This window comes from Chanodichthys erythropterus, chromosome 13, assembly GCF_024489055.1.
Source record: "Chanodichthys erythropterus isolate Z2021 chromosome 13, ASM2448905v1, whole genome shotgun sequence".
Classification (NCBI taxonomy): Eukaryota; Metazoa; Chordata; class Actinopteri; order Cypriniformes; family Xenocyprididae; genus Chanodichthys; species Chanodichthys erythropterus.
Window position 1 is genome coordinate 5,798,696 of NC_090233.1, and position 20,644 is coordinate 5,819,339.

At 35.0% G+C, this 20,644-nt stretch overlaps 1 protein-coding gene across 2 annotated transcripts in view; it reads right to left on the minus strand.

Annotated features, from left to right (window-relative positions):
- fer (fer (fps/fes related) tyrosine kinase) overlaps window positions 1-20,644 on the minus strand; it is a 54,139-nt gene that overhangs the window by 13,563 nt on the left and 19,932 nt on the right. For both annotated transcript variants that reach the window (XM_067407788.1, XM_067407790.1), the window contains exons 6-14: window positions 18,317-18,454; window positions 17,078-17,197; window positions 16,727-16,849; window positions 13,080-13,269; window positions 8,873-8,968; window positions 8,582-8,785; window positions 6,566-6,688; window positions 3,058-3,114; window positions 12-127 (exon numbers count right to left, since the gene is read on the minus strand). In XM_067407788.1, the coding sequence (XP_067263889.1) occupies window positions 12-127; window positions 3,058-3,114; window positions 6,566-6,688; window positions 8,582-8,785; window positions 8,873-8,968; window positions 13,080-13,269; window positions 16,727-16,849; window positions 17,078-17,197; window positions 18,317-18,454 (1,167 nt within the window). The remainder of the gene's footprint in view (window positions 1-11; window positions 128-3,057; window positions 3,115-6,565; window positions 6,689-8,581; window positions 8,786-8,872; window positions 8,969-13,079; window positions 13,270-16,726; window positions 16,850-17,077; window positions 17,198-18,316; window positions 18,455-20,644) is intronic.

A 20,644-nucleotide genomic window follows, 5' to 3' on the forward strand; every position in this document is an offset into this window, starting at 1 on the left:
TGTGTGTTCACCTGGCTTCTGAGAGGAACTTTATCTTGAGGTCTTGTGGTAGATCTTCCTTGCAAGTTTTCACGGCCACCGGAGTTTTATCTCGCAGCGTTCCTTTAAAAACCTCACCAAAATTTCCCTAAAACAACATTTTTCCAAAAGCACTTAGCATCTCATTTCATTTAAAATAACAAAAAATACCAAAAAGAACAATGGCAGTTTAGACATGTACCTTAATGGCATCTATCCATCAATCCATATCGCTCCAGGCGTTTAATAAAGACCTTCTGAAGCGAAGCAATGAGTTTTTGTAAGGAAAATATCCATATTTATAACTTTATAAACTATAATCACTGGCTTTCGGTAACAGCCATATTCAAGTCTAGTTCCAGCGGAAGAGTAACCTCTGACCCAAAAAATAGGATAGAGCAAAACAAAACAGGGTCATGTATTAGAAGTCTAAAATGAGAATTTTTGAAGAGAAATGATGGAGGTTTTCGATATACGGGAAGAGGAGCTTGAGTTTAATGTCCTATTTGTTTCAACTGTGAGAGCAGACTTGTGCCGATATTCGGTAATGCGATATATTGCGTTAATGAATATGCACGATATTGTTATTGTGGGCATTTCTAAAATACCTTAAATGATAATTTATTACCAATTATTAAAATTTTTATAATGCATTTAAGAATACTTTCCACATCAACCGTATAAAATGCACAACTCTGCTGTATGCTGCGTCAAAAGAACAGGCGCTCAGATGTAAACAAGCCCAATGTGCATGAGAAGCACATGACGGAAAGGAGATGCGCTGAATGAAAGTGCACATTCACTCTCTGACAGCAGAGGGCGCTGATGGAACAGCAGAAAGCAGCGGTTACCCCGGAAACCCCGCAAACAAAGCAACTGGGCTAGTGAAGTTTTTAAAATGCCTCAAACAGCCATTCATTTTTTTGTAATCTCAATGTTGTTCATCGCAGCACCAAATACTTTAAGGGTTAGTTCACCCAAAAATGAAAATAATGTAATTTAGTACTCACCCTCATGCCGTTCAACACCCGTAAGACCTTCATTAATCTTCGGAACACAAATTAAGATATTTTTGTTGAAATCCGATGGCTCAGTGAGGCCTCCATAGCCAGCAATGACACTTCCTCTCTCAAGATCCATTAATGTACTAAAAGCATATTTAAATCAGTTCATGTGAGTACAGTAGTTCAGTATTAATATTATAAGGCAACGAGAATATTTTTGGTGCGCCAAAAAAAACTAAATAATGACTTATTTAGTGATGGCCTATTTCAAAACTCCGCTTCAGAGCATAATGAATCAGCGTGTCGAATCATGATTCGGATTGCGTCAAACCGCCAAACTGCTGAAATCACGTGACTTTGGCGCTCTGAACCACTGATTCGACACGCGGATTCATAACGCTCTGAAGCTTCCTGAAGCAGTGTTTTGAAATTGGCCATCATAAGTCGTTATTTTGTTTTTTTGGCGCACCAAAAATATTCTCGTCGCTTTATAATATTAATATTGAACCACTGTACTCACATGAACTAATGTAGATGTGTTTTTAGTACATTAATGGATCTTGAGAGAGGAAATGTCATTGCTGGCTATGCAGGCCTCATGGTGCCATCGGATTTCAACAAAAATATCTTAATTTGCATTCCAAAGATTAACGAAGGTCTTACGGGTGTGGAACAACATGAGGGTGAGTAATAAATTACATTATTTTCATTTTTGGGTGAACTAACCCATTAATACTTAAAGACTTAATAGGCTATTTATTTTCAAACTTAAACATGTTTATATTTTAATCTGGACTACAACATGTCCTAATGATTAGAAATGTTCTGATTATTTGTTATTGTTCAGTAAAACTTTGAGATATACGGCTTCACTAATTAACATGCTAATTCATTATTACCAAACTGGTCAGTTGTATTTCTTAACAAAAAAATCAAACTTTCTGTAACAAATGTAGGTATTGCTCAACCTTAGTTAATGCATTAAATAATGAGACCTTATTGTAAAGTTTTATCTGCTGTTCTTCATAGCCTAATTCTTTTGCACTTTAATCTGTATGAAAAATTTTACTTTATATATTTTTGGTGTATTTTGTATTTAAACATTCAGAGTTTTTTTTTTTTTTTTGTTATTACAAAAAGACTTCTTAAACCTATTATACTATGACAACACAAAACTTATTTCAATATCGTGATAATACTGTATACCGTGATAAAAGCTTTAGTAATTAATCGCAACATGAAAATTTGATACTGTCACATGCCTATGTGAGAGGCGTCTACTCTCCCCTATCTACATCATACATCAGGTCGGAGTTCACTATTCAGCCGGACCCGACTTGCGTACAGATGTTACCGGAAGCCAGTGATTATAGTTTATAAATATATGGATATTTTTCTCACAAAAACCCATCGCTTCACTTCATAAGGCCTTTATTAACCCCCTGGAGCCGAGTGTTTACTATAACACCGATTGTGTTTGGCTGAAAGAAGATAGTCATATACACCTAGGATGGCTTGAGGGTGAATAAATCATGGGATAATTTTCATTTTTGGGTGAACTAACCCTTGAACATGGCTTTCTTGACATACCAAAGTAGTAGTACTAGGGAAGGGTCATTATAGATGACTATTTGTCCAGCAACCTACTTTAAGTCACTTAGTTTTGTGTTTGTTTTGCTGTCATTTTTAGACAGACGAGTCGAGTAATCATTTAGGCAACCTAGTCAATTGTGAAAATATGTAATTTTTTTTATATACCATGAATATGGTAATCTGTAAGTACTGTATACACTACCGAACATTAGTTTGGGCTTAATATGATTTTTTTTTTTTTTAATAGAAGGTAAAAATCAAACAAAAAAAAAAAAAGAAAAAAAAAAAAGAAACAGCATTTATTTGAAATAGAGATCTTTTGTAACATAAATATCTTTACTATCCCCTATTATACATTACTGACCCCAAACTTTTGAATGGTAGTGTATGCATGTAATATTATAAATGTTCTTATACACAAGCACAATGGATGTGGACTTACTTTCCCAAGGAGTTCTCCAAGAATGACGTCCTCATGATTGAGGATCCATTTCTTATCCTGAGCAAACAAACAAAAATAGCAAATTATCTTTCTAACACGTTCATTAATGAACTAATGACTCGTGCAGAGACAAAGAGAAGATAGATGCTGAGCGTCCTGTGGGTCAGTCACTGTGCTACTGCTCTGATGGATGATAATGATGCAATTATCACCTCATTCTCCAAAAGCACTTGCATAGACAGAGACATACTGGGATATCTTTTGAAGATCTCCAAAAACATCCTTTTTTACTGTGAAACCTCTACTTTTACAATTTTATTTGACAATCAATACACTATTATTATAACAGCAATACAGAAAGAGGTATACTGTATGTACACAATCCATTTATCTTTGAAAAATTATTCCTTATTATGCTATTTTAAAAGGTAGCTAATTTTGTTTTGTTTTTTTGTTTGTTTTGTTTTCCTACAATAGGTTTACATGCATCCAAGGATAAAAACACATTAATTTTCATATTGCATATCACCTCATTTCTCAAATAGTCTTTTTTTATTTTTTATTTTTTTAACTTGTGATTACATCACCTTTTTCTTTACTTTTATTAATTTTTTACTTCTTGTTTTTGAGGTTTTGTACATTCTGTAAAATGAATATATGTTATTTCATGTTGATAGTGTGGGCAAACAAAAAAAAAATTAAATAAAAAATTTATAAAAAAACACAAAGAAAAAATCTATTTCTAAAACCTCAAAACATTTACAGCAGTGGTAATGTGAACAGACATTTACTACAACACTGATAATAGCATCCATTAAGGGGTCATTACTCTAAACATCATGAGAGTGATCTGCAGTGTTGACACTTCACTCAACATGCTTATTCAAAACTAAACACACTGAAACAAGCAGCAGTATCTGCATCAAAACTGGGTTAATTTCTGGGTTTAGACAGCTTAAGGCACCCATACACTACAAGATAATCGGGCTGACTTTGGGCCCAATTCTCCCCTTCTAACGACCCTAGGTAAAGTCACAATTAGCTTGATGGTCCTACAGATTATCTTATCAGATTTTCCTGTGGTGTGAGATGTGTTATGAGTGATTGAATCTGTTTAAAAGAATGTCAGCGCCACACCGATATCGAATTTTAAATATCAAACATGTTGAATATTTATGATCAGAAATCCTGTTGTGTGGGGGGAAACTTGACAAATGTGCACACACTCTTGCAGACCGCCACTTGGAACAAAATGATATCCACTCAGAAAGCAAGCTGACGGAAGACTGAAGCATAACACGACTTCATCCAAACCTTTTTCTTTTTATCCTGCAAATTTTATGTAAAAAAAACAGTCCAAAAACTATTGTGTCGCCATTTCTTCTTGCCCATCGTTCGCCATGTTTGTTTACAGTCACATTTGACTGGTAGAGATTTTGCGAGATTAGCCATGTTCACAGTCAGAACTCTGGTTGTTAGCGTGTGGTGTGCGGTCTTGGCCACCTTGCGGCACTCCACACACAATAGGAACAAAATTGTTAAATGTATGATTTTATTTTTTTTTTTAATCATCATGTTTGTGGTCTCTCACATTTTGAAAATCTGTTAAAAAAAAAAAAAAAAAAAAAAAAGTCCAGCCTTTAATTTAGCTGTAATGTCATTTCATCATGTCTGTCTACTAGGGCTGCCCAAATTGGCCAAATACAAAATGTGCTAATTGCAATTTGAACTGCGATATGATAAATATTTAACATGTTGCTGCTGCTAAAATATTAAGATAAAAAAGCACAAATGGCTCCAAACCAAATCATGTTTTGTCCGCTGCCAGTGAAAACAGTTACTCTTTAAAATGTGTTCACACGTTTTCTCAATCAAACTCAGACCTCTTTCAGTGCATAAACTTGTTTTTTAATCAATTTTTAGACTAATTTAGTTGTAATAACAACCCAGTTCTCTCTCATTTGCTCTTATTTGAAACAAAGTCAAGTTAAATATTATTAATAACAACAACAACAACAACATGATCAACAACATTACTATGTAATATCTATTTTTTTCATCATTGTGTTCCTCAGTGTTCAAGTTTGAATGTTCATCACTCAAAATCTGATAAATTGAAACTGTGTCAGGCTATTACATTTGTATATTAAAGTATGGTTAAAAATGTTTGGAATTATGCAAATAAGTGGAAAAATAATTGCATTCACAATGCAACAACATACCACTTTAAAGCAAGCCAAAACTCAGAGAACCTCACAACATGTTGAGTTTGGGTGGACATATTTCACATATACGTTCACATATTTCAGTCCACTCTGGCCCACTAAAAACAACACATTGTGAGCATCATGTGTGTTTAGAGTATATGAACAAGCTAAAATGTTTGGGGCTGATAAGATTTTTTTTATGTTTATGAAAGAAGTCTTTTATGCTCATCAAGCCTTCAAAAAACAGTAATATTGAATATGAAATGTCTATTTGAATATATATTAAAATGTCATTTATTCCTGTGATGGCAAAGCTGAACTTTCAAAATCATGGACAAAATCATTGCTCCAGTCTTCAGTGTCACATGATCATTCAGAAATCAATCTAATATGCTGATTTGGTGCTCAACAATCATTTCTTATTATCATCAAATTTGAAAAATGCTTAATATTTTGGTGGAAACCATGATGCATTTTTTTTCAATAGACAGTCCAAAAGAGCAACATATATTTGTAATATAAATCTCTTTTAACATTATAAATGTCTTTACTTTCACTTTTAATGTTTAATGCTGAATAAAAATACTAATTTCTTTTAATAAAAAAATCTTACTGACCCTAAACGTTTAAACAGTAGTGTACATGGTACATATGTAATTAAATGACAGTTTAATCACACATGACCATTTCAATTTTGTCAATTAAATGTGCAGCTCTACACAGTCTGAATGTATCCCAGCATTCACAGGGGTCTGACAGGGTTTCTTGCATGCCGCAGCAGAAACATCACCACTATAATGATTTCAGTCAACATGTTCGGATGGAGTGCTTTACCGATGTCATCAAAAACCCATCAGAGGAACAGCATGGCAGGTAATCATCCGACCTGACGGATTTACACATACACACACACATACACAGACGTTCCCGGGGGGAATCCAGCCAGTGTGGACCACTATCAAGAAAGGAGTCCAAAGTGATATTTTCTAAACCGCTACAATCTTTTTCCATAGCCAAAGAGAAATCAAAATACACACACACACACACACACAACACATCAAATCACAGGACTTTACATCAGCAGGATAGGTTGATTTGAGAACTGCACTGCAAGACATCAATTTAATATCCAATGTACTTGCACACGTTAGGGAAAATGAGCAATGTACCCTCTGAATTTCTGTAATAAGGAACTTTATGGCTTCATATTGGAAATACAGTGATGGCCTTAGAAGTGCCATAGTAAATGACTACTGAGAGCAGAACAGCTTGTTAAAATGAAAAGAGAAACAATGTTTCACCTTTATGACAGGGTTCAGGAGCACGACCCCAGATTTCTTGGTGATGACTTGTTTAGTCGTGTAATGATGCTCTATGAGCTGTGGGATGGTGGGGAAGCCAGTGCCTTCAAATCTGTACTGATTCTGCAGACAAAAACAGGCAATAAAAATGAACACAGTACAGACACAGTACAGTAAGCTCTAAAATAAAATAAAAAAAAAAATAAAAATCACATTATGAAATAAATGTTTTTCTCCAAAACACATTGGCCACAATTATTGGCACCCCTAGAATTTTTTATGAGTAAAATATCTCTGAAGTATATTCCCATTCATATTTACATTTTTTAGCACACCAGGGTGATCATGAACATGAAATTGTCCAGCCATGACTTCCTGTTCCACAGGAGAATAAACATGAGGAAACACAAAGGCCAAATGCCCTTAATCATTCATCACAATGAGTAAAACCAAAGAATATAGTTCTGATGTGCAGAAAAAGATTGTTGAGCTTCACAAAATAGAAAGTGGCTGTAAGAAAATAGCTGAAGCATTGAAAATCCCCATTTCCACTATCAGGGCAATAATTAAGAAGTTCCAATCAACTAAAGATGTCACAAATCTGCCTGGAAGAGGACGTGTGTCTAAATCATCCTAATGCGCAGTGAGGAGGAGAGTTTGAGTGGACAAAGACTCTCTAGGATCACAGCAGGAGAATTAGATTAGTTGAGTCTTCTCAGAAAGCCTAAAAAATATTTATCAAACAGCACCTACATCAACACAAGCTGTTCGGGAGGTTTTCAAGAAAAATCCTCTGCTCTCATCCAGAAACAATCTCAGGCATATTCAGTTGTCAGACAAGACTGAAACTTCAAACGGGACCAGCTTCTATGGTCAGATGAAACTAAAAAAAGAGCTTTTTGGCAGCAAACCCATCGGATGGGTTTGGTGCACACATGGATAAAAAGTACCCCATGCCCACGGTTAAATATACTGCTGGATCTTTAATGTTGTGGGCCTATTTTTCTGCTGGAGGTCCTGGACATCTTGTTCAGATACATGGCATCATGGATTCTATCAAATACCAACAGATAAAAAATCTAAACCTGACTGCTTCTGCTAGAAATCTTATAATGGGCTGTGGTTGGATCTTCCATCAGGACAATGATCAAAAACAAACATCAAAGCCAATACAAAAATGTGTCAGTGAACACAAAATGAAGCTTCTGCCATGACCATCCCAGTCCCCCAACCTGAACCCTCTAGAAAATGAGTGGAGTGAACAGAAGAGAAGCAGCACCAACATGGAGCTGGGAATCTGAAGGATCTGGAGAGATTCTGCATGAAGGAATGATCTCTGATCTCTTGTCAGGTGTTCTCCAAACTCATCAGGCATTATAGGTGAAGACTCAGAGCTGTTATCTTGGCAAAAGCAGGTTGCAAAAAGCATTGAATAAAAGGGTGCCAATAATTGTGGCTAACGTGTTTTGGTGTTGTGATTTTTCCCCCACTTTCAACTCTTGTCCTTCAATGAAAGGTTAGATTTTTGCTAATTTTATGAATTAAAGATCAAAAGGATAAACAATGAAGATTTATTTTTACAGTCATCTTTGATCAAATTTATCAAAGGTGCCAATAATTCTGACCACCACTGTATGTTAAATTCCCGTAAAATTCCTGTGCGCCTACAGAAATAGTAATATAGTCAAAGCTTTATTGGCATGACTGTTGGGCATTTACAGTATTTACAAAACATAGGCTATATGGTAGCTATATGGTAGTTATTAACAATGTTAATTGGGTAAAGAGATAATGAGATCAAACAGAGATTATATATAAATATAATTTCACACACAAATAATAAACAAAACTAAGAGTTTACATTTCAGTGAATGTATTTAAGTTTTTCTTTTAAATCCATTCACAAACACAACAAAACTAGGTCAACCGAACATGTCCCCTCCCGGTCACCGAATAAAATGAAATGAAATGAAATAAATTAACACCTAGTGCACACCTTTCTGACCATGTACTCACATCAGCAAACTGAATGATGAAATGTCTGCGCTGTCCATCTGAAAACACAGACAGCACATATTCTCCAGGTTTTCCGTGGCTCTCGCGCACCAGAAAGTCTCCCTGCTGCTTTAGCAGCTCCTGGGCCTCTGTCCTGGGAATGGCACCGTGATACCACTCCTGCTCGCCCAGCGGTTTCTCACTAGTGGGTATCACATCGAAAAACTGAAGAGGGACAAAACCCAGGAGGTCAAGGCAGGTTAGGATAGAAATCAGGAGGTGTTGATGGAAAAAGCAGCAGACTCTACTTACTGATGAAGAGCCCAGTACAGACTTGGGCGAGCGGATGATTCCAGCGATGGAGTGTCTGAGCGTGTCAAACTTGGATACTTTGTCTTTGCTTTTATCCTGAAATATAATGTAAATGTCCATAACAAAGATTTAATGGGCATGGTACAATGATGATACTACAGGTGCTGGTCATATAATTAGAATATGATCAAAAAGTTGATGTATTTCACTAATTCCATTCAAAAAGTGAAACTTGTATATTATATTCATTCATTACACACACTGATGTTTCAAATGTTTATTTTTTTAATTTTGATGATTATAACTGACAACTAAGGAAAATCCAAAATTCAGTATCTCAGAAAATTAGAATATTGTGAAAAGGTTCAATATTGAACACACCTGGTGCCACACTCTAATCAGCTAATTAACTCAAAACACCTGCAAAGGCCTTTAAATGGTCTCTCAGTCTAGTTCTGTAGGCTACACAATCTTGGGGAAGACTGCTGACTTGACAGTTGTCCAAAAGATGACCATTGACACCTTGCACAAGGAGGGCAAGACACAAAAGCTCATTGCAAAAGACGCTGGCTGTTCACAGAGCTCTGTGTCCAAGCACAGAGAGGTGAAGGGAAGAAAAAGATGTGGTAGAAAAAAAGTGTACAAGCAATAGGGATAACCGCACCCTGGAGAGGATTGTGAAACAAAACCCATTCAAAAATGTGGGGGAGATTTACAAAGAGTGGACTGCAGCTGGAGTCAGTGCTTCAAGAACCACTACGCACAGACGTATAAAAGACATGGGTTTCAGCTGTCGCATTCCTTGTATCAAGCCACTCTTTAACAACAGACAGCATCAGAAGGGTCTCGCATGGGCTAAAGACAAAAAGGACTGGACTGCTGCTGAGTGGTCCAAAGTTATGTTCTCTGATGAAAGTAAATTTTGCATTTCCTTTGAAAATCAGGGTCCCAGAGTCTGGAGGAAGAGAGGAGAGGCACACAATCCAAATTGCTTGAGGTCCAGTGTAAAGTTTCCACAGTCAGTGATGGTTTGGGGTGCCATGTCATCTGCTGGTGTTGGTCCACTGTGTTTTCTGAGGTCCAAGGTCAACACAGCCGTATACCAGGAACTTTTAGAGCACTTCATGCTTCCTGCTGCTGACCAACTTTATGGAGATGCAGATTTCATTTTCCAACAGGACTTGGCACCTGCACACAGTGCCAAAGCTACCAGTACCTGGTTTAAGGACCATGGTATCCCTGTTCTTAATTGGCCATGAAACTCGCCTGGTATTGTGAAGAGGAAGATGCGATATGCCAGACCCAACAATGCAGAAGAGCTGAAGGCCACTATCAGAGCAACCTGGGCTCTCATAACACCTGAGCAGTGCCACAGACTGATCGACTCCATGCCACGCCGCATTGCTGCAGTAATTCAGGCAAAAGGAGCCTCAACTAAGTATTGAGTGCTGTACATGCTCATACTTTTCATGTTCATACTTTTCAGTTGGCCAAGATTTCTAAAAATCCTTTCTTTGTATTGGTCTTAAGTAATATTCCAATTTTCTTGGGATTTTCCTTAGTTGTCAGTTATAATCATCAAAATTAAAAGAAATAAACATTTGAAATATATCAGTCTGTTTGTAATGAATGAATATACTAAAAAATATATAATAAGTTTCACTTTTTTTTAATGAAATTAGTGAAATAAATCAACTTTTTAATGATATTCTAATTATATGACTAGCACCTGTGTATGTTTTAGACATACTGTACACCATAATAATAAAACACTGTACCATGGTAACCCCACAGATTTTCACTGTAATATGGTACAGCCAAAACACTGTTTTCTAATGCAAAAATCATACACTTGTGTGTTCAAGTACATTAGGATACATATAAATTTATTAAAAAAGACACATTTTTAGAAAAAGAAAATAAATCGTATTTACAATCCCTGTAGTCAAAGTTTTTATTTTTAAAAGTATTAATAAATCATATTGTGCATCTCTGCATTGGTTAAAAAAAAAAAAAAAAGCAGTAATAAAACTGAGAACACACTGCCCTCTTCAGACACCTTCAATATTACACAACAAAATGCACATATATCTTCAAATCACAGGACACATATTACAATTGTGTTGGAGTGCACTTGGGAACAATCGGTTTAAGAAGTCAAAATTAGTGTTAGTAATAGCAGTTGTATGTAACTGATTTTCACCTCTGTGATTCAGTGGTAAAACGGGGCTTCTGCAGGTTTCATGAAGGTAGATTTAAATCTTTTTAAAGACCTTTTTAAGAGTAAAGAAAATTTAAGGAATAAAGTGAAGGGAACACAATATGTAAATGTAAATGTATAGGGAGAAACACGGGTTGCATTAACAACACTTCAAAGTTTAAAAATACAACTTCCTACTGATCACCATTACTTTTTAATTAATTTTGCAAAAAAAAAAAAAAAACATGGCTGTTTTGTTGGTGTCCTTTATTCTTGTTTTCTCTGTTTCTAGATGTTCTGCTCCATGTGTTTTTTGGTTCTTTTGTTAATACATATTATTACTGCAATTGGATCCTTTCCTGCATCTTTAAAGCTCATCTGCATTACAAGAAGTCTTGTTTTCTGTGAAACTGATTAAAATGAATAGAGTTTCTGGTTAAAAAAACAAATATCTGCCAACGGGGTCAGAAAAATCCTCTTAATTCAAAGGGAAAACAAGTTTTCATTCCCCATTGACAGATATTTGTTTTTGTTTCAAGTGTAAACTCACTTATTTTTGTTCAATTTCTCAGAAAACCCAACTTCGTATCATCTCAGGTAAATGTATTGAAAATGTATTCTTTTTTCTGCTGAGCACAAAAGAAGATATTTTCAGAGAATGTCAGTAACCAAACAGTTGATGGACCCATTGACTTCCATAGTATGTTAAAAAAAACAAAAAAACATGGAAGTCAATGTATCATTGATATCTTCAAAATATCTTCTTTTGTGTTCAGCAAAAGAAAGAAATTCGTACAGGTTTAGAACAACTTGAGGGTGAGCAAATGATGAAAGAAGTTTCATTTTTAAGTGAACTATCCCTTTAAGACTTTTTAATGCCTTAATTTGTGGAAGGGCGAACCTGCAGAAACCCTATAAATTATATAAGGCAGTACTTATGATTTAAGGTGCCCTAGAATTAAAAATTGAATTTATCTTGGCATAGTTGAATAACAAGAGTTCAGTACATGGAAATGACATACAGTGAGTCTCAAACACCATTGTTTCCTCCTTCTTATATAAATCTCATTTGTTCGCTCCGAAGAACAGGCGAATCTCAACATAACACCGACTGTTACATAACAGTCGGAATCATTAATATGTACGCCCCCAATATTTGCATATGCCAGCCCATGATTGAGGCATTATACAAAAGGCAGCCAGTATTAACGTCTGGATGTGCACAGCTGAATCATCAGACTAGGTAAGCAAGCAAGGACAATAGCGAAAAATGGCAGATGGAGCAATAATGACTGACATGATCCATGATAACATGATATTTTTAGTGATATTTGTAAACTGTCTTTCTAAATGTTTGCCCAGACAACTGACTACACACACGTTATATTTGAAAATTGTAAAAAAAAAGTAGATCTATAGTATATGTATTATTATATATATTAATTAGAGCAAAAAATTATATTATAGAGATTACAATAGAGATTATTACGACCTTCAATAGGCTACTTTTTCTTTTTTGTGTTTGTGTGATATTTATTTACTAATTTTTTTGTTCACATGACCAGGAAAAAAACTGTTGTTAAAAAACAGCTGTTGCTCAAGTATAGTCTTCATTCTCCACAGGGACTTTTCCCCAACAATTGCCATGACCAATTTATAAAAGTCTGAAGCAAAAAGGTCACCTCCAGACCAGGAAGTCATTATTCTGCAACTAGTAATATGATTTTCTTTAACTTTTAAGTTTATACATCGCAAGACCGCTGTGACAGCTTTGACCTCGACCATTCTGCACTAACTGAAATTAACTGACCGTCACAAAGTCCTCTTCCATTGGGGGATGTGGCTAATATGAGCTTGGACACATGTCAGAAATTCACTGACAATAGTACATCATCTGGGCATACTATTTTAATGTGCTCTGATTTGAGACGCACAAATTCTAATCTCTGTACTCTTTAATAAGGAGAGAGTGCGCAAATTGGGACGCAGCTCCAAGGGGTGCCTTACCATTGAGTTGACAGAGCGGGCGTCCTCTTCGTAATTGACGACAGGCGGTGGTTCTTTGCCCTCGTTCTCCTGCATCTTCTGCTCCAGTAGTTCTCTCTGTGCCATGAGTTTGGCCTCCGAGCAGCGCAGCAGCTGGACCGTCTGTCTCAACTCCTCCAGAGACTGCTTCTGACTGAGTAACAACACCACACTGAAGAGAGAGAGAGATCACGCTGTTCAATCCACAATGATCGCTTCTTTTTAATCTCTTTTTAAGGATTTTTCAGAATCTTATGTCAGAGGCAGAGCAGACGCAGTGTCAAGTTTATTTCTGTCATCAATTTTTACTACAAACCTACAAAATTTACAAAAATGAAACCAATAAAACAACAAAACATACCAAAGAAGTCTTTAACCCAATAAAGCTGACTAAATCATATTTCATATGCAAATTCCGAGGGCCTCTAAATTATTAACATAATCAAAATTTTGCTGAATAACCTGTTGCATACAACCTTCTACATGCCTTCTGTCATTTGACTGATAGTTTTAAACTTTTTACCAAATAAAAGGCATTTTAGTATAATTCCAAAAAAACGTCCCCCTTCAGGTTGTTTTTTTTTTGGTGTGTGTGTGTGTTAAATGTTTTCTAATTTTTTAACAGTATTTGTTTTATAAAATAAACGTAAGAATCATATTTTTTTATTGTTAGTAATATTTCAAGATGAACAACACAAACTGGACTGAAGAAACTTAGGTTTACTTGATTGTCCATAATTTTGTTTGTTTTATTTTTAGAAAAATCATGTTAAATATGAGAATTGAATATGATACATCAGAATTTCATCTTTTTGGCCATATAAATATCAACAACTGCAACAAACTGCATATTTTTGCACAGTTCGGGCCTCTGAATAAAATAGTTTTTTTTTTTCTCCACAAGTGTGAACTTATTTTTACTATATCCTACTATATGAGCCATAAAAGCCTGACGTATCAAATATGACACTCAACAAAAAACACATATTCAACTCTTTTTCTTTAGATTTTGTCAATAAAATAAAAAAATAAAAATCTTGATTTTTCTGACTATTATTTCATGTCAGGCTTTATAGGGTTAATAAATGAATGCAATTTTTTTTTTTTTTTTTTAATTTGACAAGGCCTGTTTCACAACAATTATTACAAACTTGATTGTCATGAATTTTTATTTTATTTTAATCTTACATATGTCAAAATCCATAAAGTGTGATAAAATATGAATTATTGCAGACATTAATTAGCATTGAGTTGAGCTGGAGAAGTTCAGGTGTAGAGCTGAGCAGCAGTGCTGCTCATTTGAGTTTGCAGAGGTGATTATATCAGCATCTCTTGTACTGGATTACCCAGCAGACCTTAAAGAATGTGCTGAATCTGGACAAATCCTCATCCATCCTGCACAACAGCACAGTTCACTGAGCTCCATCAGCCCGAGCCCTTTCATCTTCACAGAGGTGCTGAGGTCAACACACAGCGGTCTGCTCAGCCTAATGAATCTCTATGGAAACACTTGAGTTCTCCACACTTCACTACTGCATCCAATATTATAGCTGACATGAAGAGAATGACCATGAATGGACATTCACTGCAAACAAACTGCTGCTTCCTACTATGTAACTCCTGAATTAAAAACGGTCACAACTAGTGTGAACTAACATTATGGACACTGTCAACTATTTCAACTAGTAAAAACTAAAAAACGTTTGCATTTTTATAACTTATAAACTTAAAAAATCTATTTCCTACTTGAATTTTTCAATGTCACGTAAAAAGAGTTAATGTAGCTGGGTAAATAAATCTATTTACATGGCCACTCACCAAATAAATAAATACATGTCCACGAAATGAGATGTTAAAGGGTTAGTGCACACAAAAATGAAAATTATCCCATTATTTACTCACCCTCAAACCATCCTAGGTGTATATGACTATCTTCTTTCATCCAAACACAATCAGAGCTATATTCTGGCTCTTCCAGGCTTTATAATGGGAGTGAATGGTACCTTAGATTTTGAAGCCCAAAAAAGCACATCAATCCATCATAAAAGTAATCCATACGGCTCCAGTGGGTTAATAAAGGCCTTCTGAAGCAAAGTGATGTATTTGTAAGAAAAAATATACATATCTATATCTAAATAAACTATAATTACTGGCTTCCAGTAACGGCCATACGTAAGTCGTGTTCCAGCAAAGGAGTGACCTCTCCCAGCATATTAATAGATTATGGGATAATTTTCATTTTGGGGTAAACTAACCTTTTAAAGCTGTTATTTTTGTATCAATGTCATGCTATTATAAATTAATTTTAGTTAAAGTTAATAATTCTATTTGAGTTTTTGTCATTTTAAAAAATATGTCCATTTCATTAGTTATTGTTTGGTGTAACAGATAATATGGACCCCCCATTGTCCAATACAATATTCAATATTATATACAATATAACCCCTCTGCCCTCCCCCCTTTGGTATTTCTTCTGTATTTATGGCACCACTGCCTGTTGTAAAATTTGATTAACTGTAAGTGTAGATAAATTAATTGAAATGAAACAATTTAAAGGGTTAGTTCATCCAAAAATGTAATTTCTGTCATTAATTACTCACCCTCATGTTCAAAACCCGCAAGACCTTTGTTCATTTCGAAACACAAATTTTTGATGAAATCCGAGAAGTTTTTTATCCTCCATAGAAAGCAACAAAATAACCACATTCAAGACCCAGAAAAGTATTAAAGACAACATTAAAATATTAAAACAGTCAACGTGACTTCAGTGGTTCAAACTTAATGTTATGAAGCAACAAGTCAAATAAAAAAAAAAAAAATGACTTTATTCAACAATTTCGTCTCTCCCCTGTCATTCTCCTATGCAGTTTACGTTGAAGACGCATTGCAGAGCTTCCGTGATCAACAACAGAATGCCGTCTCAGTATTGGCTGGCTCCTGCGTCCGCATCACACGCATGCATCATGCTGCTCATGTGAACAGCGTCGGCCAATAATCAGCCACCGTTCGGATGTAGAACACGGAAGCTCTGCAATGTGTCTTCAACATAAACTGCATAGGAGAAGAACAAGGGAGAGGCAAAATTGTTGAATAAAATCATTATTTTGGTTTTGTTTTTGTGCAAAAAAAAGTATTCTCGTTGCTTCATAACATTAAGGTTGAACCACTGTAGTCACATTGACTATTTGATGTCTTTATTACTTTTCTGGGTCCTGAATGTGGTAGTTTTTGTTGCTTTCTATGGGAGATAAAAAAAAACATTGGATTTCCTGGATTTCATCAAAAATATCTTAATTTGTGTTCCAAAGATGAACGAAGGTCTTGGAACGGCATGAGGGTGACTAATTAATGACAGAAATTTAATTTTTGGATGAACTAACCCTTTAAGATCACAATATAACACTGAACATTTTAATTGTGTGTGTTTTTCAATAAGTTATTGCAGGGGAAAAATATAATTTCACTTTCTGAATTTCAATCTTTTAGCATTACTTTTTAAATATAATTAAATAATTATCTTGTGGCCTCCTTGGAAGTTTGCTGAGGACCCTTGGTTGAGAACCACTGATCTAAGAGACGACTCCCCAAATTCATTTCATCTGTGTAGTAGTTAAATACTTTTTTCTTACTCCGATTTCTTCTCATAGGTTTTGGTAGATTCCTCTATTTTGTTCTCCAGGTCCAGCATGAGCTCCTCTTTGCTGCGCAAACTTTGCTGGGTTATGAGCAGCTCCTCTGAGGTGGACTTCAGCCTGAGATCAGTCAAACACACATCTTTACCACTTTATCTGCCATATCAGGTCTACCAATTACAACTGGCAGCATAAAAAAATAGCTGTTGTTACAGAATATAGAGACTGTGGAAAGTGCTATAACTCATCAATGTTCAACTAATGCTACCAAGCATTCACGCAAATTTTTATTTGACCCAGTTAAAAGGAGATCTTACGTGACTGAGAAACGAGAAACGAGCAACTTACATCGCTTGTAAACTTTCTGCTGTCAAATTATTCCACAGAATCTCATTTGCTTGAAGATTCTCGGTTTCGTCTAACAGCGTGGCATCAAATTCTACATTTGGTTCTTTGTCTTCTGGTGACCTGTTGAAATAGAAATTGAGAGGATGTCATATCATATTTAAATCATGAAATTTACAGTCTATTATTATTTACATTTATAATAATAAATGTTTAATTGTTTTAACGTTTTGAATAATTACTGATAACACTTTACAGCAAGGTCTCATTTCTTAAAGGGTTAGTTCACCCAAAACTGAAAATTCTGTCATTTATTACTCACCCTCATGTTATTCCAAACCCATAAGACCTTCGTTCATCTTCATAACACAAATGAAGATATTTTTGATGAAATCCAAGAGCTCTCTCTCCTACGCTGTTGATGTACAGAACGCAGTGCAGCGCTTCTGTGTTTACATCAGAATACAGACTCCTTATTGGGCGACTCCTGCGTCAGCATCACATGCATGCAAATGAACAGTGTCAGCCAATAAGTAGTCACCATTCTGACATAAACGCAGAAGCCTGCACTGCGTTCACTTTGTCAACTGCATAGGAGACTGACATGGGAGAGAAGAAATTGTTGAATAAAGTTGTTATTTTTGTTTTGTTTTTGCGCGCAAAAAGTATTCTCGCCACTTCATAAATTTATGGTTGAACCACTGCAGTCAACATGAACTATTTTAACGATATCTTTAGTACCTTTCTGGATCTTGACAGTGGTGGTTAAATTGCCATCTATGGAGGAGTAAGAGAGCTCTCGGATTTCATCAAAAATATCTTAATTTGTGTTCCGAAGATGAACGACGGGTTTAGAACGACATGAGGGTGAATAATTAAATGACCGGATTTTCATTTTTGGGTGGAGTAACCCTTTAACATTACATGCATCAACTAACATGAAAATTTGTTACAGTATTTATTAATCTTTCTTCATGTTAGTTAATAAAAATACAGCTGTTCATTATTTATGTTAGTTCACAGTGCATGTTAACAAATACAACTTTTGATATTAAAAATGTACAAGTAATGTTGAAATTAACATTAACTAAGATTAATAAATGCTGTATTATAATAAATAAATGTGTTAGTTCATGTTAACTAATGTTGACAAATGAAACCTTACTGTAAAGTGTTAACAAGTTATTCACACCTTTAAAACATCATAATCAATTTGATTTTTTTTTTCCACAAGTGCCTTACTTATTAACTTCGATGAAGTTGTCATACTCTGACAGTGGATCGATTTGGTCGATGGAAGTGTGTATTTCTTTGTGAACCTTCACTATTTCATCTGTTAACAGGCTGGTGATTTCACTGTACTCCTCCAGTATCCCCTTACTAGAATATAAAAAAATAAAAAAAAATGAAAATTATTGTTTGTACATTTTTGAATGTGCCATTTCACTGAGATGAGTTAAACTATTTAAATTGTAGTGGCGCATATCGAGGCCATACTTCACCTAATATTGATAGTTCACCCAAAAGTGAAAATCTGTCATCATTTACTCGCCCTGACGTGTTGCAAACTTGTATGCATTTCTTTCTTCTGCTGAACACAAAAGATTTTAAAGTATTTCGGAAACCAAATAGCTGACACCCCATTGACTTCCACAGTATTTTTTGTTTGTTTGTTTAATTTCCATACTATGAAAGTCAATAGGGTCCCATCAACTGTTTGGTTACCCATATTCTTCAAAATATCTTCTTTTTTTGTTCAGCAGAAGAAAGAAATTCATACAGGTTTGGAACAACTTAACTTGATGGTGAGTAAATGATGACAGGATTTTCATTTTTGGGTGAACTATCCCTTTAAGTTCAGAGTTTTGAACAAATCAATTACATTTATGATTAGGTAAACTAAAAATCTACTATTTATCATTTTTAATAAGAACTAAAAGTTATGCTAGTAGTCTGAACATATACCTTTTTCCCTGAATTTATAACCCACATTGAAGAGACTTCTGCATGGCTTGTTTGACCCACACTGAATAGTCATATAAATCAGTAGTGCATTCAAAATCAATCCCTGAAGGCTCTTGCAATTGTTTCCGTCATGTGGATTAACCTCCACATCAGATTACAGCAAACTCAGTGATTAAAAAACAGCTTAGGAAAGGAAAAAACCCCAAAGAGACTTCTGTTCTCTGCTAATCCTCTGACAGTTATGAGATATTGGATTGAGGCTACAACATGCAGTAAGGGTTCTAGTGTAGCTGAACTGGTTGCACAAGGTCTATAACAAAAAAGATTTAAATACACGTGGCAGTCAAAGCACTCACAACAACCAGACACAGTACAGCGGGAGGGTTAGACTGCCCTCCACAGTTGGAGGGGAAGATGTATTCTCACCTCAATGCTAAAAATGTCATTTTTATATCTTAAATCAAGCTTAAATTGTATATTGTTATTAAATAGTTTAATCCTCATATATACAATACTATTCAAAAGTGCTTTTTTTAAAGAACTATTAAACTATTATACAGCAAAAACATATTAAACTGATCAAACACAGCAAAACATTTATAATGTTACCAAGAATTTCCACTTTAAAAAATGTAAAATTATTTGAATTCATCAAAGAATCCTGAAAAAAAGCATCATCTCCCACAAATAAAGCAGTGGAACTGTTTTCAACATTGATAGTAATAGGAAATTTTGCTTGAGCTCTAAATCAGCATATTAGAATGATTTCTGAAGGATCATGTGACACTGAAGACTGGAATAAAGATGCTGAAGATTCAGCTTTTCCACCACAGGAAAAAAAAAAAAAAAAACATTTTAAAATATATTAAAATAGAAAACAGTTATTTTAAATTGTAATAATATTTCACAATATTACTGTTTTTACTGTATTTTGATCAAATAAATGAAGCCGTGGTGAGCATAAGAGACTTTGAAAAACTTTAAAAAGCATTACCGATTCCAAACTTTTGAACAGTGTTGTAAATTATATCGTTTTGTTAATGTTTACATTTGTTAGGACCTTGAAAGGAACATTCCAGGTTTTTTCAACATTTTATATGTGTGTTTTGTCTAAATATCACTTATCACAAAACTGTGCATCTTTAACTACACACTGCCATATGAACAATCGTGCAGTAATTACACTGATTTAAGTTAAGTTTTGGAAACCTTAACTAGACACAATTTTCTTCAGTTCTAGATAGAAATGACAAAAGTTCCTTCCTTCACCTAGAAAAGTAGTTCTACCTCAAAAGGACCATTTAGAAAACTTCCCAGTTCAGTGACAATATAGGTGCTTCAGAGTTTTACTTTATAGGCTTCAATTTTAGGGAGCATTATTAGGAGCCAAGCACTGAAGGTGTGTAGGCACCTATTGTAACTGTTAGTAGTGTTCTTCTTCTGCTCTCGAGTCTATGGCAGCCCATAAAATCATATGGTAAAAAGTTGTGAAATTTGACACACAGATAAAGGATAGTCTGAACTTTAACCACAGCGATTTGAGTCTCTAACTCAATCCCTTTAGCGCCACGAACTGTCTAAATTTGCACTTTTTGTAACAAAAAA